The sequence below is a fragment of the Eleginops maclovinus genome, chromosome 4, assembly GCF_036324505.1.
Source record: "Eleginops maclovinus isolate JMC-PN-2008 ecotype Puerto Natales chromosome 4, JC_Emac_rtc_rv5, whole genome shotgun sequence".
Taxonomy (NCBI): Eukaryota; Metazoa; Chordata; class Actinopteri; order Perciformes; family Eleginopidae; genus Eleginops; species Eleginops maclovinus.
Window position 1 is genome coordinate 22,615,954 of NC_086352.1, and position 24,486 is coordinate 22,640,439.

Genomic DNA, 24,486 nt, shown 5'->3' on the forward strand with positions numbered 1-24,486 from the left:
TTTAATATCTGAATAATAGATGATCCTCTTATCATATATATACATATTTATTATAATAACATTATTTAATTTGTTATTTGTTTTTGCTGTTGTAATTAAAAATTCTTGTTTTTGAATTGCTGATATCAAGAAATCTGAGGACTTCAACTTCTGAAAAATGATGATGGCCATAAATGATTGATGAAAGTTTAATTAATATATATTTTAAATAAAGTCCTTAATAGATTAAATAGTCCTTGGTTGCAGCCAACCGTTTGCTACAGTTTGTAAAAAACACTCTCAGGCAAAACAATTTTGTAGACCTTGTTTTCATCACTTATCACCGTCACCGCCTCGTCGTGTGTGTCAAGTGCTGCCAGAGGGGTGCATGGAGAACCTCACTGGGATTCAATATGTGGTTTGAGTAAGATGTATAAAGAGGAGAGTGGTAACATTGCCATAGAAAGAAATAAAGCTCACACAATGTAATTATTTTTGAATGGTCGTTAATTATGTTCCTGTTTTTCTGTGAAACATCAGGTTCCTGGAAACGGACAAGAACACCTGTCGCTGCAGAGGAGCTCCAAGTCTTCCTCTCACCACGGCAGCCGAAGGAAAAACCGCGAGAGATCCCGAGACAGAGACCGGGAGCGGGAACAGAGCCGAGACCGGGACAGGGACAGAGAGAGAGAGAGGGAACGTGAGAGAGAAAGAGAGAGAGAAAGGGAGAGGGAAAGAGGGAGGGAGAGAGAGAGAGTGAATGACTGGCAAACAGACAAACCAGTGGACTCCCACTCTCAGGTATGAAGGCCAAATGACCTTATCATAATACCATGTGGATTTTCAGCCAAAACAGACCCTAATGACTAGTGTTAAATACATAAATTATTAAGATTCTGGATATTATATCCTATGAACTGTGAAAGATTTAGTTCAAACGGCTATCTATACCGAGTTACAGACGTTATCAGCAGGACGTGTGGCTTAGAAGACGTTGAGCCTTATTAAGTTGTAAATGGCAATATTTGACTATTAAAAAGTGCAAACTATATATATTTATACATATATGCATATTAAATACATGTTGTCCGCTTGTTGCAAATGTATCGTTTTGTAGAGATGCAGCCCGGTGCACAAATTACATTGTTAGTGCATGGTAACAGATTTGTATACCTTATTTTTTCTACCTAGTGTTCAGCCTGTTCCAATAGAGGAAAATCAAAAATAAAATAAAGAGGGCCGTACTATTTTAAGGCGTGTTCTGGGCAATCTATTTCAGCTGTTTTAAGTGTTCAACTAGAATTAAAAGGATAATTATTGTTGTTATTTGCATGTATTTCATTATGTAGCTTAAACAATTCCTGCAACATTTATTCCTTTAATTAATTTTGAGATGTAAGATTCCAGTAGGAAATAACACAGACAGGGTAGGACAGTATTGAAGATTTGGAGATGGATAAACACATTATTGGGGTTGATATTTTTTGTGCCCCTTTGAAAAAAATGAAGAAACGTTTTCGTTTAAAGTCATACCATCTGTATCTCTTTCCCACCTCACAGAGTCAACCACTCAAGTCCCTCCGCAGGCTCCTTCACCTCTCCCCTTCCTCCTCAAATCAAGGACAGCCTCCTCCTCCTCCTCCTCCTCCAGACATGCGCTTCCAAGCCCCCCTCCCCAACCCCCCTCAGCCATCCTCCAAAGCGGGCTACCCTGAGGGTCGAGGGCACGCTGAGAGCAGGGGGCACCCCGGGGTGAGCAGCTCTGCCCAGCCTAAGAGCCGCAAGCCCAGCTACCCGCTCCCCGGACAGATCGAGTCCAGCTGGCACGTGTCTGCTCTCCAGCGGGCGGAGGGTGCTCAGTTCACACCTGAACAACTGGGAATCAAACCGGGGCAGAACGGACCCACATTTACCCGAGCGTCCCGCACCAGGATGCCAAACCTCAATGACCTGAAGGAGACCGCGCTGTAAACCCCCCGCCTACGAAACTACACCATCTCCTATTTGTCTCCAACCTGGAAGCATCTGCCAGATGCAGACATCATGGTACTGTAGTAAAAGTTTACATGAAAGCCTATTTCACTGGACCTAGTCTTCATTCAGAGACATAGTCATCTGTTCTCTGAAAACTACAAAGACAAGACGCTGAAACGCGAACACCAGTAACACTGTCGTGTAGGGTATCAAAGACAGGACATGGCCCACTTTGTCTGGGGATGCCAGTACTGTATCAGCTGTGTGTTACTGTGTCTCTAACAAAGAGAGAGGACATCAGAGGATGCTGATCTTTCGTGGCCTCTTTGCTGCCATCTTCTGCTCATAGGACTCTACAGCAAACCACTTCAGTCAGCCGCTGTCAAGAAACTCAAATGTTTTTCAAGCTCTGTTATTTGATAAGAACAAAAAAAAGTTTATATCAACATTATTTATTAAATATTTATTTGTTTTAAATTCAAGGATATAAGCTATAAACGACACAGTATGTAGGTTATATGGGAATATTATAAGGTAATATAGAATTAAATGTGTAATTGCAAGAGCTTTAGTTTCGACACAAAGAAAAGCATAGATATTTATGTGTTAATACAATATGTCAAAAAGAATATTTAATAATGGTGAATGTCCTTTTTTGTTCAATTTGATAGGTTATTTACCAGTTTCTCGCTTTATCATCTTATTTTTTACCAGTTTTTCTATTTGTTTTATCCACATGTTAAGAAATATTGATGAATATTGTTGCCCAAAGTGGAAAAAAATATGTTTCACGGAAAATCTAGGCTAAATCTGCGCTTCACCCTCATGACTTAAGTTTTGAAGTTTTGTGACATGTTGGGCTATTTGTCAACAGGTTTAGGTAGCAGAACATCCAGAGTGAGACTGTTAGGCTCTTTGCTTTACATACAGAACATTTCTACTCATTATATGTCCCGTTCTTGGTGTCTCCATTTTTAAAATGAACCCCATTCTCAGTTCATTTATCAGTGACAATAGCTCTCCAGCACCGTGCTGCCACCTGCTGAGCTGTTGGTTTTGTCTACAGCCCTAACAGCCAGTAAAAAACATCAAGACTTTGGCGGCCATTGGTGGTGAAAAGTAAGCTTCATGAAATGAGGCAGGACTAACTCAAGAACAATGTGTAACTGTGCAAAATAGGAGGAGAGCATTCTGCAAAAGGCATACATCACCTACAACCTTTAAGTAATGAAGGTTAAGTCTGCTGCTATTTTATATTTCTTATTTGTTGACAAATCCCATGAAAAGACCAAAACGAATAATATGTTTAACAGACTAACAAAAGTTGTCTGTGTTACCACATATATCTTGAGCTGTTGTCTATTATTATTAGTAGTTTGATTTGAATCAATCCCTCATATGCCGTCCTGCTGCTGTATATGCTCACCTTAGAACCAACTGTGTATTAATCCGCTGCTGAAAATAGTTCCAACAAACTAACAGTTTTCCTGGGTTTGTGTAAAGTTGACTGAATACTGCAGTGCCCAGATGTTTATGGAACAAGTCCAGAAAAGCTGTTGAATTACTCATATTAGATTACTTGCCTGTAATGTGAAGACTTTATTTCTTAAGTATTTTCTCACAACTTTTGATATGACAGACACTAACAATATAACGATATCCGCAGTGATCACTTTCCTGTGATTTAAGACAAGACTGTTTAAGAGTGTTATAACCGCTGTGCATTGTTTTGGTATCTAATAAGCCTTAACATGCATACATATCTTACTCCAACTGGCTGCCGTATCGTATTTCAATACTCACCGGTACCTAAAGTAAAACGCCCCCAGCTGTTTCATTCTTTTCATGGGATTTGTAAAAATAACAAAGATATTTAATAACACAAGACTTATCTTCTAATGTGTTTACATTTTTCATGTGCATTTTAAAGCTTGTGTTTTCAAAGTTTTTGTAAATGCCTTTTGTAAATCTGAATTTGGTTTTGCTACTGTATTTGCATTACAACTTTTATTTTTTAGTATTAATAGTCATAATCAGGGATGATTTTACTTAACTAGGTTATTCATAAAAAGCATTTACTTGTTGTCTACTGACCTGTGGATGATTACAAAAAATAAAATAGAACAAAACACTGTTAGTGGCCTAGGAAAAATAGCATCGTTTTGCTTCCAGTCTCATCTCAACCCTCCATTCCTTCTTCTTCCTCTGTGGTTGTAAAGTTTAGTGGAGAAGCTTTTATATCACAGAAGGAGACAACAAAAAAGATCTGTGGACTTTAGAGAAAATGTTTGAGGATTTCATGTTTTATTTCTCATCTGTTTAGAGTAATACACAAGCAAAAAAGGAATGAAAGAATTGACTATACGGCTGATTGAAAGCAATAACATTCAGAAAGAGACTGATGCAGATGTATTGGCGAAGTCCGTAGCTAGTTAATAGGACCCAAATAGCACGGATTAATTTTCATTAGGAAACTGATGAAAGCATGAAAAGCGTCCACATATAATATCAAGACATCGCTCTGCAATACATTTTTTATTTATAATTTCACCTTGAACATGACCCAGGGCTATAGAAACTGCCCCGTGTTGTTTATTAGTGAGAATCCTGGTTGCTACTGATTGCAAATGACTGCTGAAGTGGGTTCGTCTCTACTATTAATCGGACATTGTGATGATAAAGCTTGCCTTGCCAGTGACCCGAAGCCTTATATTAGCTTTCTGACTCAACACTTCAGATGAAAACGAAGACGTGAACCCCATGCAAGCCACATACACTGACCACTGAGATGAGAAGAAAACCTTTTGTTCATGAATATGAATGTGTTTCCTGAAACATTCGTTCTTTTTTCATTTAGCTGTTTCCCACTACTTACAGGGTGTAAATAGAAATAATAGAGTGTATCTATACTGACCATTCTACTTTAATGATAGGGTCTCATAATAAAAGCCAACTGTACATTTTTGAACGGCTCATATGTTTGTTTTGTACAGACACCACACCAGAACAGACATGAAACAAGTGTTAATTTAATCAAGGAAATAGTTGAAAGATACAATTAAGAAAACATCTTCAGAGTCAATACAACGCAATAAGGAGTTCTCAAAGCCCCATGGGAAACAAAATGAAATGTAACAGAAACAAATCAGGAGTTAACCACAAACACATTATTCATCCCCCTATCTTTACATCGCAAACACACTGAAAAAGGATGAATGTGAAAATGCGTTTACAAACAGGAATAACAAAATCACAGGCGTGTATGAAGTCTTTGTCTTTATAAATGCCAGTTCTACAAATCTCACTAACAGAAGCAAATCAAGTGTTATTTTTGGCTTCTTTTTATTCTGTCTCTGGCAGTAAAACCAAACTCAATTGTGTTAACTTCATTTTATCCTTTATATTTCTTTATTTTTGTCTCCCCAAAAGTCAATGTTCAGCTGCGGATCACTTTAGCCATTGAGTACTTAGAGCAGCAGGATAATGTATTAGTTATTGACTCAATGTGACTAAAGTAATCTTTGGTTTAGTCCCATAAATGCAACAGTGTGGCTCATTTATATGTATTTATAGTTTTGGGGAATAATAAAACAGATATTAAATGCGTCTTTGGCCACACAAACAATACTTATATCAATTCATTGTTTTTTATGTTGAATTTGTTGACAGTAAGAAAAATTTAGAATATCACCAGCCTTATCTTTGAAGGATTATACAGAGGAGAGAGTGAAGGGTCCCTGTTTACTGTTGAATATCAGGAGAAACAGACAGGATTTCACAGGAAGACACAAATATTTTTGGAAGCGCTTGTGTCTAGCTGTTGGATACCACCTCCATAGCAACGCTGCCTCTCCCTCTTCATGCCTGATTATTTCTTTGAATTTATGCCATTTCTTTGCAAATGGAACAATCTATTGAGAACGCACCAAATGAAAGCCTGATGTGAGAGGCTGGCACAACGCAGACAATGGAGAGAGGGGAGAATGGAAGCTCTTTGAGCACATCAAATGAACATTTAATAAAATCACATAAGTCAAATTATTTTTTAAATCAGAAGGTTTTGTCTTCAATTTGTGGTTTTATACATTTAGCTGGAGGGGGCAAAATCTGTGAATATAATGACAGACCACACACTCAGACGATGGCGGGAATTAGGATGAGATGAGGTTTTGGGAGAAGGCCTCGGGGATGGCGGGGGGAGAGGTTTATTTGCATTTGTCCATGCAGAGCAGCAGCTCCAGGCGCAGAGCGATGCGTGTGTGCCACCCGAGGGGGATGATGCGGACATAGCGCGCTACGATAGGCGGCCGCAGGAGGTTCTGCACAGACGAAGAGCGGTCAGAGTTTCCGTAAAACACCTGAGAGAGAGAAACAAGTAAAGGGTCAGGATGGATTCATTTACACTACTGTGAACTTAAACTGACTAAAGATACTGCTTTAACATTTAAGCAATAATCTGTAATCTAAAAATGTAAGCTTTGCTTCAATGAATGGGGTTGACTGGGTTCTACTGACCCTGTTGTTTCCAGTCTGGTCTTTGTAATAGATCCAGTTGAGCTTTTCGTCTGTGCGGTATTGGACGCTGTACTTGGTGACCCACTCATCAGCATCACAGCGGCCCTGGGTGAGGATCCCTGACACCACCTTCACCTCCATCAGGTCGATCTGCACCCACTGACTGTTGTCCTGAAACTTAGAGAGCCAAGCACACCTGCAGGAGGAACAGAAATGCTGCAAGTAATGTCAGGAGTCCAATTAAGACATGATAGTGTGACAGTGCATGCAAAATTGCACAATACCAGGAGCCTAAAAACTAAGCAGATCACGTTTTTTTTTAGCTGTTTTTATAGTCCACAGTTCCATTTATCATACCTATTTTTGCATTGCTGGTCTTATTTATACCTTTATGTTGGTAAGCTGTTTATAACCTGGAAATAGCACTTACCCAAAGCCCTCACTGTTGAGCCGGGCCTTGCTGGGGACCCAGGAGGAGAACCAGCCGGTGTACTGGTCCTGGTTGGAGCAGGTGATCTGGTCCGGACTCACTGATCCGGCCTCGAAGCCCAGAGGCTTGTGGTATGGACACTCTGCAGGAGGAAGAGAGACCGATTTATGAAACAGAGTTCTTAACTTAAACATTCATTTGTTAGTTAATAGTTGTGCAGTATTAATGAAGAGATAACATTTTGTTAAGAATCTCTGGCAGCATGAATTTCAAGGTCAGACACACAAACATGTCTGCCAACAGCTAAGCAGCAAAACACTGAGAATCTGAGCAGGAAATGATCATCACTATAAGCCTTTCTAGGTGCTTAATTCTCCATCTCTCTATCCTTTCCTCTCTCCCCATCCTCACACTCCCGCTCCCAAAGCCCCCGCTGTTAGAGAACCCAGTGTGACCCATATCCATCCTAAAAGCCTGCAGTTTAATTCTCCACGGTGAGAGATCAGTGATGTCCATTAGGGCGGCAGGCGGACAGATGGCTATGTTCTTCACTCCGCAGCTTTAGCCCTGTGTTGCCCCTGTGTTTTCATTGTTCAATCTGTCCTCTCACTTCCACTAAAAAGGCATTATAAATACATGAATAGGGGAGATCAGAGTGCTGCACGAGTGAGATGTTTTCCCCCTAAAGTTTCAGCAATAACATCAGCTGTGGATACGTGGAGCAGAATCCTGATGCGCTTTTGTTTACTACTGGAATAATCCTATCTGGCACTGGGTCACATCCCGTCTAATCCCTGTATTACAAATGCATACAGCAGCGGCAATAGAAGCGCCTCTGTGAGTCAGGAGATAAGTGTTTACATAACAGTAATGCGAATTACTCTATAGTCCTGCCTAATGTATTTCAAAAGACGAATAAAACATATTTAGGTGGCTGAATTAATGGTGAAACAAGATGGAAAGAGGTGGAACAAAATCTGATGCCATGCAGGCGTCTCTTTCTCAATCATCTTTTATCATTACCAGGTCCCTGTCGTGATAATTGCTGGTTTCTGTTATTGTGCAAATGGCACAGTCTATTACGGGCCTCGTAATCTGAGCATCAAGCTCTCAGATAATGAATATCTGCTGAACTTCTTTCTCGTGTCCATCACCCGTTGCCATGTGATTTGTGGCTCAGATGGCACTCATTGATTCACTAAAGAGAAAACCCTTTCACCATACATCTGCTATGCCTCTCTCGACTCTTCAAGCCTGACATGGTTCAAGTGTGATTTACAAAGCTAGATAAATTAATGGAGTCATTTTGTCTGTTTAGGTGTTTGTTGCTTTGCAGGGATCTTAAAAACAGACTTGCGGATTTCATGGAGGTTTTCATGGAAAGATAAACCCCAGGCCGAGTCCTTAAAATGATTTGAAAAGACAGATTTCTATCTGCTGCTGATAAAGATGATCGAAAACTCCTTGCCAGCTACTACTGTTTCCAAGCTCATAATGAACAGATGTATCCCATGACTATGTCTATATTGTGTGTTTATGATAAAGATGCTGATGCAGACCACCTTATCTTTCATAGCAAATTTAAAGGAATGTGCAGCCTTGGTGTAGGTGTTTCTGGTTCTATTCATGGCTCCATCTGTATCATCTCCTCTGAGGATGTCCAGTGGAGCATGTCCACCCTGTGGTGTCAAATCTGGAGTCTCATGCATTAATGCGTAAACATGTACATATAGAGATTCCACTTTTCTCGGTCTCTATCATACAAGCACATTAAAGCCTTCCCTCAGAAATGGTTTGGGGATTTTTGAATTATATGTTTGAATATTTTTGAAGCAATATGCAGCACATTTGGTGATTTTATTCTCATTGGACTTAATTTCCAGAACAATTAATCAGTGAATAGAAAAGATATTCCACAGATTAGATGATAATTTAAAAAAATCTATGTTAGCTTTAACAATCAGACATACAACATGCAGTTCTTGTCCTTGTCGACTCTCAGTTGCTCATTAATTATCTGAATCTAACAGTGGCATAAGTCCTCGTTAATTGTAAGATTGTACGTTTTATTATTCAGTTTGATAATTTAATCATTTAGATCACTCAAATAGTATGTCAGAGCGTGGCTTTATTAGAAATAACAAAGCTGTGCTCAGTATGTGGTAAAGTGATGAAACCCATTCATATTGTAGCAGTGAATGGGTGCATTTTGTTAGGCTACTGGCACAAAAACAGAGGTCCTTCTTCAGAAAGAAGACCTTACTTAATGGTTCTTACCTGGCATGCAGTCCACACCTCGTACCTTGGAAGAGCCGGCCCTAATGGAGGAAAACTCAGTCGGAGATTCACCTCCTTCACAATCACATTTGCAGGACCTGGCAGTCCATGCTTCAGACACTGCCGCCTCATATAAACACATACAAACACAATTACTAGATGCAATACATAAAAATTAGAGTCATCAGAAATAATAAACATATGTAAATAGTATTGTTTTAAAATACAACTGGTTTGCTAAAATAATAATAATTATAAAAGAAAAATAATAATTTCATCTAAAATGAGAAAATAATTATGGGTGAATGAAGCTTCTCATGTCTCATCATACCGCTCTTTACAGTGTTTATTTAACAAAAATCATTTGACATTGACCAATGTCAACTTGAGCGAAAGTGCTAAACTAGACTGAAATGTCTGTGGTGTGGCTGATCGAACAGTGATTTTCTGTTTAGTCTTTTTTTTTAAATCTGAACTGCGTTAATGTATACACTTTTGATTTGAATACTCTATTTTTTCAGAGGTTTCTTCTTACCTCTTGAGCGTGAATGCTGATGAACACTGTTTAGACAGATGGACAGAAAACACAGAAGAGGAAAAAAGACTGTTAGGACACAGCAGTCCTTCGCTCTAGTAAACAAAATATGTGCATTAATCTGTGAAATTAACCATATTAAGAACAAGCAAATCAACAAAATGCAGACGCAGATAATCAAGTACATACAGTGTTTTAGAAAACCAGAGGATTATCTAAAAAGTTACTGAAGAAAATCTGATATATTTGTCAACTCAAAATTAGTTTGTCCTTTGACATTAGAGTGACTGAGGTTTCTTCAACATATTGTCCGGTTTTAGGTGACTTTAAGATGTTACACTTCTAAATCACACAGATTATTTGTTCAGCATAAGGGAAAAGAGTGTAAAGATTTAAATCATACCATTAGCTCCCAGAAGAAGCAGGGCGAGTGCGAAACGCTGCACGTAAAGAGCCATCGTCCAACCTGCTCCAAACCAGACGTCACCAAATGTAGACTGAGCAACCAAGCAAGCAGTGAAAGAGAGGCTGGATTACAATAATCCACAGGACACTAATGGCCTTACCTAATGCCATCCTTATCTGACAAAGCCCCTCCTACAGCTGTTCACCCAGCACCATTCATAACAAGCAAACATTCTGGAAATCACTGCAAAGCCACAAAGGTCAAGTCAAAAATCCTGCAGAAAAAACTAAAGCTAACTGGCAACTCGGATGTATCAGATTTGGGTTGCGTGTGTGTGTGTGTGTGTGTGTGTGTGTGTGTGTGTGTGTGTGTGTGTGTGTGTGTGTGTGTGTGTGTGTGTGTGTGTGTGTGTGTGTGTGTGTGTGTGTGTGTGTAAGCATGCATGAGTGTGTATGGTTTTGGAAGGCGGTGATGGTTTATGCTGGGCCTTGTGATCCATATGATTGACCAGACGGTCGACTTTTGTTTGACTGTATGGCTCTCCTTGTATCTTGCTAAATGTTTCATTACAATTGTGATAATTATGAATAGAATGAAAAAAGAAAGAAAAATATAAGAATGAAAATACTTTATTATTAAATGGATATCATTAGGATGAATATATATAAAGAAGGAGAATATCATTAAGTAGCGTCTGTTTATTTTTAAACTGTAAAAGCCCTACTGAGCACATATCTTAATCAACAATCATACATAGCCAGATTTAAAGTATTCTTTTATACAGAAAATAATCAAATGTTAGGATGGTCACATAAAGATTAAACACTATTATCAGCAAGTGTGCTTTAGAACAAAATATACTTGTATTTCACCACCTCTACATTCAAGTAAATCCACAACTTGTCATAGTTAAGAGATTAAAATGTCAATGAGAAGAAAGCCCTTAAATCATGAGAACTATATTGATAATGATGCTATTATATAATTATCTCTCAAATCAGATCAGATCAGATTGTGCATTTTAAAGTTGTAGACAAGTGCAGCATTGAGGTTTTAAATGATATTCTGTCTTCTGTAGACTCTCAGGCTAAACATGTCTAAACTCCTGCTTTCAAAGCCTGCAGGGTGAAAGTAATTAAGCACAGCTGTCTTCAATTTGTGTTCATTAAAACATCCTTTTTAACCCCTCTTTTCTGTCCTGACTTCACTCCTGCCGGCCTGCTAAAAAACCTGCTGTAAAGCGCATCAGTTGAGGTGTGATTTTTGACAAAGCTGTTGAGAAAATGAAGGTTACTGCCCGCGCAACACGCAGGATTCCTCCACAAACAAAGAAGAGGTCCAGAGCACACTCAACTCTCCTCTACAGAGCTCATAAAGAGGTAGGAACTAAAACACAAGCAGTACTTTGCAGAGAGAAATGTTTGAAACTTGATCAAACATTTTAGCTTTTTACATGTTAACATTAGAGGTTATAAAAATCCTATCTTTTTAAGTGGACTTTGCAAGAAACAACGCTTTGGATTAAAACCATGAAAAGAGTCCTTAGTACAACTCACTTGTGAATTTTCATCTTTCTTTCTTTTTCTGCAGGTGCGTCCAGCTGGGATGAAGATTCCAGACTTCCTGGCCAGTCGACTCAGTTTTCCCAAGCCAGTCCTGATCAGACTGGTGAGCCTGGAAGCTTCCCGGCTTTCAAAAACCAACAGACTGAAAGTGATCACTCAGCAGGAGATCAGAGCTGCCATCACCATTGTTCAAAGGAAGATTCGTACAAGAGCTGCAGCATGAAGAGCAGCTAAATGTCATAATTTTAACTTTTATCATTAAAAAATATTTATTTTTAATCTGTTGCCTTTTCATTACAAGTCATGCATGCTCTACCAATTTGGTAAGTAAATTAAAATTAGGCCTACTCCTCAGTAAGTTTATTCATGTAAGCTTATTAATGACACCCTGTCCTTTGAATCCAAGCTGTTCAACTAAAATGACAACATTTGCAGGGAACAAGGACATGTCTTGTGGTGATGCCATTACTCATAATAGCTTAAATACTGAGAAAATATCTTATTTTTTTTAATGATAAAGTACATTTCAATGATTCAAGTTGCCACTACTCATGTTGGTGTCTTGCAAAAACACTTAAAGGTGAACTTTTTTGTTGTTGATTAGCCAAGGTAGATATTGTAGCATTAAACTCAAAGCTGAGCATCAGTTGCTCAAGTGTTCTCGCTTGTCAACTATTTATTTGAAACAAACCTGTCACACTCAAAACTCTCCAAATGTTTTTATAAATGTAGAAATTAAATGTTTTGAGGTCATTTTAGTAACCTACCCGTGGACAACATAACACATTTTCGGTTAAATGTTACAACTGGTCTAAGGGTGGCGCCAGAGTAAAGACAATCATTAGAAGCTATCCTGAGGATCATAACAAACTTCGTGGATAGTAGTTTCCATCACATCTTTTCAGGCGCCCTAATGTAAACGGTATCCTTGTGAAGCTTCATTAATCACAATTTCAATGAATGCACAGAAAAGGGTCATGGTGAATATAACCTGGGGAATATTTCAGATGTGCTTTAAGAAGGAACAGAAGAGATAAGCGAGCTTTAGGTGTCGTGTTTTTCTGTAAATCCACCTGCTGCTGCTCCGCCTTTCGCTGGGCTCGCCTCCATCAGCTGCTGCTGAGTCCACCGCTTCGGTCGCTGAAAGACTTTCACCGCTGTATAATTTTCTCAAACCTTTGGCAGGACATGTAGAGAAACATTTTGTTCACCATTTTGACGGATGTTTTTCTGTTCTATCATGATTTCTGGATCATGCGGATACGGGCAGCAGGTAGGAACAACAATGTGATTTATTGCACCGGATACATACATGAACACTTCCTTGGAACATGTGGATTCAAATGTTGAAATGCTGCGCAATTACAAAACATTTTCCTTCTAATTCTGTAAAATATGAACTGTTTGTTTGAGAATATTGGCACGTGATAGCAACCATTTACATGATTTATTGTATTCCCAGGATTTCTTTGTTGTGTGTGTTTTTTATTCCACATTTGATGCTGTGACCTGATACTGTGTCTCCTGGACTTTAAAGATTTGATAAACTAAAGAGTGACTAAATGATCTCTTCTTTGTCAAACAAAGCGGTGAAGTTAGTTTTGGTTGGATATTCAGATCTAGTTTCAATGTCTCCAAAGATGTTCAATAAGCCTCTTCCAGTGTATAAAATTTAGCCTTGATTTGGACTCATTACTATCAAACATATGAGACTTTTTAACAAAAACATTTACATTTTCTTTGGAATATTCACATAAATAGGAGCTAATGAACAAAGTCCAGACTTTCATCTGGATAATCCAATTAAGATGAGTGTGTCCTTCTTGTTTATATCTGGTATGGATTTGGATTCACCCATCTGTCCAGTGTACTAAAACAAGGCTGCATTGATATGGAGTCACTGGATCACATGACATGGAAACTTTGGAAAAAACAAACAAACTGAAATCATTTAGCGAAATCTATTTGTGACACTCAAAAAAGAGGTGCCACATAAGACACATTTATTTTAACTTGTTTAGCATCATTTTCACTCATTTGGGTTTGTAAGCATGGAGGTAAAATAATGTTGATTGTGTCATTCCAACAGTAATTTATTAATGGTCCCTCAGATAACCCTGAGTGAGGCACGATTGTGAGCTAAACGTCCTCTGACAGATTATTCTGAAAACAATTATGAAGATAGTACTGAACAATCCACTTTAATGTCCTTTTTTGTTTTTTATATTCAACCTAAAACAAACTTCACTGTTTTATAGATGAATCATGCAGCTCAACAATAGTATTTGTGTAACTTTTCAGGTCTCCGGGCAGCAATCGCTTACCACCAGCCAGATGTGACTCATCTTTGGAAGAACTGACTGATGTGACCTCCGGGAACTCTTTGTCGGTCATCATGGGATGTGGCACCTCCGTTGCTACAGAGACACAAGGGAAAATAATTGAGACCGGTAAGAAAATGTATGCTGACATGGTATAAGTCCAGATGAGTGAAAATATTCCATACGTGCTTCATACCAATTAGATTTTAAGCATACATATTTGTGTGTACTTGGACACACTTCAATTCAATTTATGTTAAGATTTCACATGAAATACTTTGATACAGTCTGATATTCAATTGTTTGAAACCAGAGACTAGATTCCCAAATATAGATATCCTCTTCTCAGTCCAAAATTAAAAACTAGAGCGGAAACAAATATTCAATTAGTTGGTTGACAGAATATGAATCAGAATCGAAAATGACCTTGAATCTCTTTTGCAGCTCCTCAAGTATGAGGATGTGTAGTTTTTGTCTTTATGATATTGTAAACTGAATATATTTAGGTTAAGTTTAATATCATCTTGGACTCTGTGATAGGTATTTTCTCACATTTCCTTTTTATTTCATATACTAAACTAAAATTGATTAATTAAAAGAGTAACTGGTAGAATATTCAATAATCACGAGTTGCAGTATTTTTATTGCTCCTTTTTTTACATAGTTGAGACAATGTTTGCTCTTTAAAGGGTGTATTGTTTGCAGTAGTCATAGCATCTCAATATGCATCTCCATGTCACACTGCGTAGTATGAATCTGATGGTAATTAATTTTCTGCTGTAGTACATTTTCCTCAGACCTGTTGCTCACACACGCCAGGTGTTTGACAGATTGTGCGTCTCTGTGTTCACAGTCTGTCCTCTCTCTTTAATGAGTGCTGTTTCTCCTGAAAGCCCTTTTAATTTGCTTTGCTTCTCCAGTCCCACTGTTGCTCATGACCTCCCCTGTGTCTTGTTATCTCTAATGTGTGTGTGTGTGTGTGTGTGTGTGTGTGTGTGTGTGTGTGTGTGTGTGTGTGTGTGTGTGTGTGTGTGTGTGTGTGTGTGTGTGTGTGTGTGTGTGTGTGTGTGTGTTTGTCTGTGTGTCTGTGTTTGTCTGTGTGTTGTCTTTGACATGATTTTATTTCATTACCAGTTGCTTTTGCTGAATTGTACTTCATTTTCCTCTTCTTCTCACAGATGACACAGTTAAGACTCCCTGCCCAGCTCTGAGTAAGACCCTACTCATTTCTAAAGTCTGTGACATATGTTGCATGTGCATTGCAGGCCTTTTAATGTGAATGTTTACCAAATGTGCAATACAATTAAGAGAAGTTCTCCTGTGACTCCCTGTCAGGTAGAATACTAAATAACGGTCACAAGTAATTTTCCTGTACTGTATGACTGTGACTCCAGACATTCAAACATGTCTCCCATCCAAATGAAATATAACAGCTGGGGCTTTTGTCATAGCTATGAAGGCAGCAGTTCTGATCCAGCGATGGTACCGGCGCTACATGGCCCGTCTGGAGATGAGGCGCAGGTATACTTGGAACATCTTCCAGTCCATTGAATATGCCGGGGAACAGGACCAGCTACAGGTGACTCTTAGCACAGCAGCTTCCTCCAAACTCAGGTACACATGTATGCTAATTTGAGAAGCATCCGAAAGCTAAAACATATTTTGTTTTTCCTCTTTAGCTTTCAAGCTTCTTCAGTTTCATGCTCGACAACTTTACTCAGCTGAATGAAAATGGACCAGGTTGGGAGTCAAAATATTACTTTTATCTATATAATGTCAGAGTTAGATAGTATTATGAGTATAAAAACACTTTGTTATTTTAAATTGTTGGAGGTAAAGTTAATTTTAAATTAAAAATATTTAATAACAGTGCTCATATGAGTATCAATGCACGTGCACTGTGCTGTACATGTAAAGCAATTACTTCAGGAATGTCTGTGTCTGTTGTATTGCTTACTTTTTTTATTCTATTTAGGTTTATCATATATGACTTGTTGGTAAACAGATTTAGAGACGTATCAAACATTTAAATTGTCCACTCTTACCTCCATGATATTAACACCAGCTTTGTTAGGCATGCTGTATTTTGGTCTGCATTAGAAAGCCATTGGGTATACCCTGTTGCTTAGCAACTACTGTTAATGTGGAGGCCAATGTGTTGCAACAACACAGCTGTGGCTGAAGTATGTCCAACTAAAAAGCATAATGCTCCATTAACTAGCTAATATTTAGGTCAGCCCTTACAGCTTAACATATACAACACATCCTCTCCATGGATTTTGCGTTCAGTCAACATAAGGGATGCGAAGACTTTGTTGTTTGTATTTAATATTACCCATCTGTTTATGTCCGTGTGGCAAAATAAAGGACAATTAATAGACCATAAAGGTGAAATAGACAAAAGACTTACAGAAGAGAAATAGGCCTGGAGGTAGATGACTGTTGTTGTTGTTTGCATAAATTAGAGGTTACATTAGCATATTAGAGTGGTCTTTTATTACAGCAGTGAGGCAACAGAGCTGGATGTGGTGCTGTGTCAAGCTGTTTTTTACCAGGAACTATAAATTAAAATCTCTAAACTGGATTTTAATTCAGTGGGTAAATCGTTCATATTTTTCTCGCCTTTAATAGTTGACTTCATTCATCTTCAGGATTTCTACAGGTGCCAGAATTTCTTAAACACTTGAATTTTGATGCTGCTTAAAATGTCAAAGTAAAAATTGTAAAAAAAAAAAAAAAAGATGCTGTTAAAAGCAAGCCACACATTTTGAAACATGAACTTTTCCTCTAATTTGTCAACCTTTTGTATAATCCTGTCACTCATTGCACTATAACATCCTATTTAATATGAAGAAATGCAATAATAACAACTAATAATAATAATAATAATAATAATAATAACAAATTAATAAGAAATAATTCATTCATTATCTTTTTTTATTTCACACCTTCTATAAATTATTGTTGGTCAAACCTTGGGCCTACATTACCCACAATACAACTCACAATTAGTGGGCTAATGTGGCATTGTAGGGGCAGCATTTCTGTGTAGCTCACTTTTTTCTCACTCAACACAAACATTTTCTTACTCTGACATTGACTCAATTGATAACACATTTATTAGATTGCGTTCAGGTGGAGCCATAAAAGGTTTTTATTGAACTTTTCACACTTTTTTAAATGCATTTTCTGTCTTCATACAACAACAGATAATAACAGAAATATTGAAGTAATTTAAAGTGTTTTAGAGCCCTGAAACTGCGTGGGGACCTACTTTTTGCTTTCAGTGCTCCTTTAAATGTCATGTTTAAAAGAATACTGTATTCTGTGACATCATTTTAATTTATTAATTTTAATCATCATAATTGTCTATTTTTGCTAAACCAGTATCGATCTCCATGTTTAATAGTGAAAGTAAGAGCATTTCCACATGCACAATGCCAAGGGAACTCAAGGGGATTGGGACTAAACAGCTGTGTAGCCGTAAGAAAACCATTTGTCAGTGAGGCTAATCGGAAAAAAACGGCTTCAATTTGCTATAGAGCATAAAGATGGGACTCTGGAGCAATGGAAGAAGGTCATGTGGTCTGATGAGTCCAGATTTACCCTGTTCCCGAGTGATTGGCGCATCAGGGTAAGAAGAGAGGCGGCTGAAGGGATGCACCCATCATGCTTAGTGCCTGCTGTACAAGCCTGTGGGGGCAGTGCTATGAACCTGAATATACTGATTGACCAGGTTATTCCATCAATGGATTCTTTCTTCCCTGATGGCACGGGCATGTTCCAAGATGACAATGCCAGGATCCATCGGGCTCAAATTGTGAAAGAGTTGTTCAGGGAGCATGAGACATCATTTTCACACATGGATTGGCCACCGCAGAGTCCAGACCTGAACCTGATTGAGAATCTTTGGGATGTGCGGGAGAAGACTTTGCGCAGTGGTCCGAATCTCCCGTCATCAATACAAGATCTTGACGAAAAATGAATGCAAGACAGAATTAAATATTGTGACATTGCAGAAGCTTGTGGAAACAATGCCACAGCGAATGCATGCCTTAATCAAAGCTAAAGGCGCTCCAACGAAATATTCGAGTGTGTGACCTTTTTTTTGGCCAGGCAGTGTAAGATTTTATAGATATGCCCAACTTTTAGTATTGAGCTTTTTCCTACAGTTATATCACGTTAAGAGCTGCTATTTATGGACCTATAGCTTTAATTTCAGTCACATTAAACAGAGAGCCATTAATGAGAATGAGCTCAGTATGGCCCCTTCCCTGCATGCTGTATCCTCCAGACTTGATCTCGCAGCTTCTGGACCCGGTGGTGGATCCCTGGTTAGGCAGAGAGACCGGCTACAACCTGATCCCTGTTCCAGAGTCATACAGCGGACCCCGACTCTCGTTTCCTCTCTCCGTGTCTGATACCAGCGCTCTCCTGGGTGCATTTAAAGAGCAACAGGTACAGTAACATGGGTCTCTCTCTTCCACCCACCCACCCACACACACACACACACACACACACACACACACACACACACACACACACACACACACACACACACACACACACACACACACACACACACACACTATTGCATGTGGATGCTTTCAATGATTTTAATAGTTTTTATTTCACACAGACTCTACATGCCAGATATGTTCTGCAACTGCTGTATGAGACCAAGAAGCTCCTCAAACAGATGCCCAACATCACTCACTTGTCGACATCCTACACCAATGAGATCACTATATGTGGTGGGTGGCCATAACCACACTTTCACTTGATAATTAAAGATTCATAATTGTAATGTTTAAGTCACAATGGACATTTAGGTCTCTGTCTTTGTGATTCCACTGATGTGCATCCGCCTTATTGCAGAATACAGTGGGCCATTGTACGTAAATAACCTTCATACTGATTAAATGATCGCTGATGCCTACAAATGTGTCTTAAATACAGTTGAATGTATCTTAATGGCAGTGTTTCAAGAATGACTCTTGTTTATTTGCACACTGATCAGGCTCTTGACTTCCCCGGCTGCCTCTTCCTGCAGATTAGCATCTCATTAAGCTCAAGAATACTTAATTAGAAATCACTGGTGGTTGAGGGGTTTTCATACCATAGAAGAATGTTCAACCTCCTCTGTAAATTAAGGATTTGATCCATAAATAGCATTTCAATGTTTCCATTGATGAGATGTTCCTATTTGGTACAGGAGACCTACACGGCCGGCTTGATGACTTACTCCTCATATTTTATAAGGTACTGTAAAGCTATATTTTTTTCAGTGCAACAAATGTGTCCTGACCATTCACTAGCTGCACATAAGTTGTATGCAATGCATATATTCAGACTGTATACAAAAGTAAAATAGAATTAAATGCAAGTCAAAGCCACATCAAACGCATGCATTCAGGACTTCAAGATCTGACTTGAAGTCAGTTGATTTTACGACATGTTGCTGTGGTTCAGAACGGCCTTCCCTCTGCGGAGACACCATATGTGTTCAATGGGGACTTTGTGGACCGTGGGAAAAAGTCAATCGAAGTGGTCGTCCTTCTGTTCGCCTACCTGCTGCTCTACCCCGACTACATGCACCTCAACCGAGGAAACCATGAAGACCACATAATGAATCTCAGGTTGGTAGGAAGAAAAAAAGCATTTATCCATGTAGGTTTACCACAAATATAAAGGAAGGAAAACTAAAATACATTGTTGTTTCAGATATGGATTCACAAGAGAAGTCATGCAGAAATACAAGGTACAGTAGAGTCCTGAGAGATGCCATTATTCTGCTGTCTACTAGTATTGTACTGAGTTGCATGCTCTGCAGGTTGTGGCATGTAACTGCTGACAGTCACAGCAGCTGAATTGATAATCAGTCTGACTGTGCAGACTCATGGCAGGGAGATCCTCCAGCTGTTTCAGGACGTTTTCAGCCTCCTGCCCATCGCGACTGTCATTGATGGAAAAATCCTGATTGTTCACGGAGGCATATCAGACCAGACCAACCTGGACTTCCTAAGCTCTATAGAGAGGCACAAGGTGAAAGGAACCCTTCACCTTCCATCTGTACTCTTTAACTGCAATAATCAATGTTGGCCCCTAGCGGTCCAGCTTTTTTTTTACTCCTTCTAAGAGTCTATACTGTACTAAGGATGTGTATAAACTTTATATAGCCCAAAATAAAAAATCACAGATATGCCACAAAAGGTTTTATAATCTGTTCAACAAACTGTATTTACCACTGTCATTAGACACTTGACATATTAAGTCAGCTTGAACTTCAAGTGGTCAAACAAATAGCTTTGTCCAAACTTTATTTATTTCTTATCTCCTCTGGTGTTCAAGGTCAAATCTGCCCTAAGGTTTCCTAGACGTAGTTTGGAGCAGCTGGACATCGGTCAGTCCTGCAGCCAGATGAAAAGAGGGAGATCAACAGCCAGCTCACGTCCCAGCAGCAGTTGCAGCCACAGCAAAGACCATAGAACCCCCAGCCAGAGGTCTTACCGCAGCCCATTGCTGTTCTTAAAGTGTATAAAAAGGCTTCTTGTTTAATGACAAGCCTTCTCTTCTTTTTTGTAGAAAAAGGCGATGCGGGAATCGCCGACAAGACAGCACTGTCTCCACTTCCTCCTCCTCATCATCGTCCTCGTCCTCCTCTTCACTCTGCTCTCCTCGAACTCCATCCTCCCTCTCGCCTCATCCTTGCCCTTCTCCCAGGATGCCCTGTAATGTCAATGTCCTCCAGGTGCCTTTCCTGGACTCCCTGTCCTCTGTCGCCCCTCCTTTACCGCCTCAACAAGATCTGGAATGGAAACAGGTCAGAGGATACAGTGGGAAATACATTAATATTGTTCAGTTCTGCTCTACTGTGTCCTGTGTCTTATTCTGCACTTTTGTTCTGTTTTTCACACTCTTGCAGATAGTGGATATTTTGTGGAGTGACCCTAAAACTCAAGAAGGCTGCAGTCCAAACATATTCAGAGGAGGAGGCTGCTACTTTGGGCCGGATGTTACCCAGAGACTGCTGCTCAAGCACGGACTCCAGCTGCTCATCCGATCCCACGAGTGCAAACAGGAGGGATATGAGCTCTGTCATGGTGGACAGGTAGATGAGAGGGAGAGGCAAGAAAATAATTCAGATTATCCCAAAAATATTTGAGTCTGGAGAAATAAATGTGTAAGTGTTTGTTGTACAGGTGATCACCATTTTCTCAGCGTCAAACTACTATGAGGAGGGGAGCAACCGTGGTGCCTACATTAAAGTGGGCCGAGAACTGGTTCCCCGCTTCTACCAGTACCAAGTCAGCCGCACAACACGCAAACTCACCCTGACACAGAGGTACAACTTACCCCAAAAAATGGGGCAGATGACCCAAAGCGCTACAGTAATAAAACAAGAAGTTCATTAATGGATTAATTCATTCAAACTAGAATAAATAGGGTTGTACACATGATAGAACAGTTCATTTATAAGCTTGTTTCAGAATCTCCACTGTGAGGATTCTTCTGCATTTGTCTGTTTAATATCCCAAAACTTCCCATAATATATACCGGTACACATATCTTTATGTTTTGCAACCATGATCGTGACCTTATTTTGTCTGCAGAGTACGAGTTGCTGAAGGCTCTGCTCTCAAGGCCCTGAAGGAAAAGCTGTTCTCTCACCGCTCTGAGCTGCTGTCAGGCCTCCAGCAGTACGACCACAAGAACACCGGTGGGCTTTTTTAACTCTGTTTGCTTCAATAATAAACACCTGTTTACCCAGTTTGACATATATATGTATAGTTGTTAAATGAAACAATTACATGTTTTTTTCTCAGGTAATGTGTCAGTCAGTGAATGGGCTCAGGTGTTGGAGTCTGTCCTGAGGCTGGACCTGCCCTGGAGGACACTTCGTCCGCACTTAGCCCGTCTGGCACCAGATGGCAGTGTGGAGTATAAATCCTGCTTCGAGGATATGGATTCAGGGATTCCTCTGCCTCAGGTTAGAGAAGTGAAAGGGTCCTTAAAGGGTATTTTGGGACGTTTGTATTTGAAGTTTATACCTTTTTACATTTCAGAGAGAAATGTTGTCTTCAATGGGTCAATTTGATGCCTGTAGTTTTCAGGAACCTTTAAAATCAGTCAATAAGTTAAAAGATTACAAAACAGAGTTTTTTCCAATCTTTTAATCAGAATCAAAAGTAAGAATATAGGTTTTTCATCAAACAGCAACCAAATGATGAATTGCTGTTGTTGAAATGTCATTCTCTACAGAAAAAAAGTGGTCAGTAATATCACAAGGAAGCACAGTGGGGAGCTTTTCAATGCAGAAAAGAGTATTTAATATTTGTTTAATGTCTCCTCTTGTTTTCTTTTCATATATACAGTAGTTTAAACTGCACACTCAGTTACAACCACACTGTAATGCTGAGTGCAATTTCTTTATATGTGTACTTTTGAACTGGGTACATTTTACTGATAATTCGAACCTAAACTTTAATGCAATGCTTTTACCTTTCTTCCCTTGTGTCACTAATTATTTTAGTATGATAGTTTAAATTCACCCACAGCAGGTAGCGGTTGTTTTAGTGTCCTGCTTTCTTTTCCTCTTTTCTTCTTTTAGGTGACACCAAACATGGCTGAGACCCTTTTCAGATACAGGACAGACATTGAGATAATATTCAACATTATAGACAAAGACCATTCAGGTAAAAAAATGTTGTGTCAATAATTTAAAATGTCTGCCCATCCTGTAGTAATCCATACAGTTTAGTTTATGTCTGTACGTGTGTTGTTCAGGTCTGATCTCCGTCGAGGAGTTTCGTCACACCTGGCGTCTCTTCAGCGCACACCTGGGGGTCGACATCGACGACAGAGCCATCGATGACCTGGCCCGAAGTATCGACTTCAACAAAGACGGCAGTATAGACTTCACTGAGTTCTTAGAGGCCTTCAGAGTGGTACACAAATTGGACAATAAGGATCAGCAACTCAACGAAAAAATGAATGGAGACAGGTGTTCATGAACACGGGAATCTGAATGATACACCGGAAGTCCTGCATGGAACAGCAGGAAGGAAAAAGGGGAAGTGGACAAGAATAAATTATTTAGTACTTCTGAAGTTAAAATATAGTAAAATAGCTGCCATTTGGTGATGTACCTTACCGTTATTGGTGCATTCTGTCAGTCCTAGGAGTATTTTAATCAACTCTCAGGGATGGCGTTGTTTAGGATGCTTCCATCCACCATTTTGATTTCAAAGTGAAAAGTATTCAACCATAATTTGAAGAATTTCCGTGAGACTTTGTGAATACATTTATCTTTCTCAGAGGATATGTTTCTAAGACTTCCTCTGACATTTATCTTGTACCTCCAGCTGGCAAAAGCTTTCAGAACAGTGGAATATCTCCACATCAACCAGATGGATCGGCATCAATTTTGGTGCATTGATCGTTTTAAATCAGAATCAAAGTCCCTTTATTCGTCCCATAGAGGGGAAATTTAAATTTGCTACTGCAGCAACAGAGCCAAAGACAGCTTTACAAAAGAAAATATGCATTTAAAAGAAAAAATCAAGATAAAGAAAAACACACAATTTACAAAATACACATCCTGAAGGAGATATAGCAGCCAGGTAATATTACACAGTTATTGATAATGGCATATTTATGTTTATATATTGCACATACATTGGTATTGCACAACTATTTGCACAACAATGGTTCTTAATAACTAATGGTGATTTATTCTATTTGAATCTTGTGCCACCGGCTGACATTTTTATTGTTTTGACATGAAATGACCGGAGAAACTTTGGATTGATTGATATTTTACAGTATTTAGAATGAATATGTTATTTTGATCTTCATTTATATAGCAATTTTATCCAATGAGGATTTACAATTTGCTTTTCAGGTATAGTGTAATTTAGCACACCTCTAAGCCTTTGCTCACTTGTGAGAAACAGGTGTACAGCAGGAGTTCCAGTGTGCTGCCACGCACTGTAGTTTTACATGTATTGATGCCTGACAGTTTCAACAGTATAAACAATAGAGACACTCTGCCGCTATAGATAGGGTGTCAGGAAGTCCATGATCAGTTGTTAACCAAGAGAGAATAAAACGTTTTTTTTATACTAATATTTGTACCATGTGTATGTATTTGGACTCCGTTTGTGTGTGTGTGTGTGTGTGTGTGTGTGTGTGTGTGTGTGTGTGTGTGTGTGTGTGTGTGTGTGTGTGTGTGTGTGTGTGTGTGTGTGTGTGTGTGTGTGTGTGTGTGTGTGTGTGTGTGTGTGTGTGTGTGTGTGTGTAGTCTTTACATCCTGCCCACTGTAATTACCACACAGTGAGAGCTGTAAAACATTCCTAGGTATCCTGTAAAAGAAAATGATGGGTTCAGATTTTACAGGACACACATAAACACACTTTAGGCACATGTACACACTTCTTACTTTCAAGAGGCCAGAGGTGTTTTTACTGATTGTTTTACTGCC

The 24,486-nt window shown here is 39.1% G+C and overlaps 3 protein-coding genes across 7 annotated transcripts in view; 2 read left to right on the forward strand and 1 right to left on the reverse strand.

Moving 5' to 3' along the window:
* cdkl5 (cyclin dependent kinase like 5) overlaps nt 1–4,921 on the forward strand; it is a 27,645-nt gene extending 22,724 nt beyond the window's left edge. For all 5 annotated transcript variants that reach the window (XM_063880499.1, XM_063880498.1, XM_063880500.1 and 2 more), the window contains 2 exons: nt 520–780; nt 1,540–4,921. In XM_063880499.1, coding sequence (XP_063736569.1) covers nt 520–780; nt 1,540–1,950 — 672 coding nt within the window. In that variant the 3' untranslated portion in view covers nt 1,951–4,921. The remainder of the gene's footprint in view (nt 1–519; nt 781–1,539) is intronic.
* Nucleotides 4,583–10,281, reverse strand: rs1a (retinoschisin 1a). The gene is made up of 6 exons (XM_063880503.1): nt 10,114–10,281; nt 9,711–9,736; nt 9,176–9,302; nt 6,899–7,040; nt 6,469–6,664; nt 4,583–6,311 (listed from the first exon to the last, which is right to left on the reverse strand). The coding sequence occupies exons 1-6, from the start codon at nt 10,166–10,168 to the stop codon at nt 6,159–6,161; spliced, it is 699 nt and encodes a 232-aa protein (XP_063736573.1). The 5' UTR covers nt 10,169–10,281; the 3' UTR covers nt 4,583–6,158.
* A 1,018-nt stretch (nt 10,282–11,299) lies between these two features.
* On the forward strand, nt 11,300–24,101 carry ppef1 (protein phosphatase, EF-hand calcium binding domain 1). Its single transcript, XM_063880704.1, has 20 exons — nt 11,300–11,495; nt 11,707–12,954; nt 13,983–14,131; nt 15,181–15,213; nt 15,454–15,581; nt 15,682–15,742; nt 18,297–18,460; nt 18,642–18,756; nt 19,218–19,264; nt 19,475–19,641; nt 19,727–19,763; nt 19,898–20,047; nt 20,354–20,505; nt 20,588–20,825; nt 20,928–21,113; nt 21,205–21,347; nt 21,616–21,722; nt 21,829–21,992; nt 22,614–22,698; nt 22,790–24,101. The coding sequence occupies exons 3-20, from the start codon at nt 14,077–14,079 to the stop codon at nt 23,014–23,016; spliced, it is 2,259 nt and encodes a 752-aa protein (XP_063736774.1). The 5' UTR covers nt 11,300–11,495; nt 11,707–12,954; nt 13,983–14,076; the 3' UTR covers nt 23,017–24,101.
* The last annotated feature ends 385 nt before the right edge of the window (nt 24,102–24,486 follow it).

Bases quoted from the DNA above. Each gene is read 5' to 3' on its own strand.
- ppef1 (XM_063880704.1), top strand. From the start codon at position 14,077: ATGGGATGTGGCACCTCCGTTGCTACAGAGACACAAGGGAAAATAATT. The intron at 19,642-19,726 runs GTTGGTAGGAAG...TTGTTGTTTCAG, and splicing joins GACCACATAATGAATCTCAG to ATATGGATTCACAAGAGAAG. The intron at 21,993-22,613 runs GTTAGAGAAGTG...TTCTTCTTTTAG, and splicing joins CAGGGATTCCTCTGCCTCAG to GTGACACCAAACATGGCTGA.
- rs1a (XM_063880503.1), bottom strand. From the start codon at position 10,168: ATGGCTCTTTACGTGCAGCGTTTCGCACTCGCCCTGCTTCTTCTGGGA. The intron at 9,737-10,113 runs GTATGATTTAAA...CTGTCTAAACAG, and splicing joins GCTTCTTCTGGGAGCTAATG to TGTTCATCAGCATTCACGCT. The intron at 6,665-6,898 runs GTAAGTGCTATT...TTCCTCCTGCAG, and splicing joins CTCAACAGTGAGGGCTTTGG to GTGTGCTTGGCTCTCTAAGT.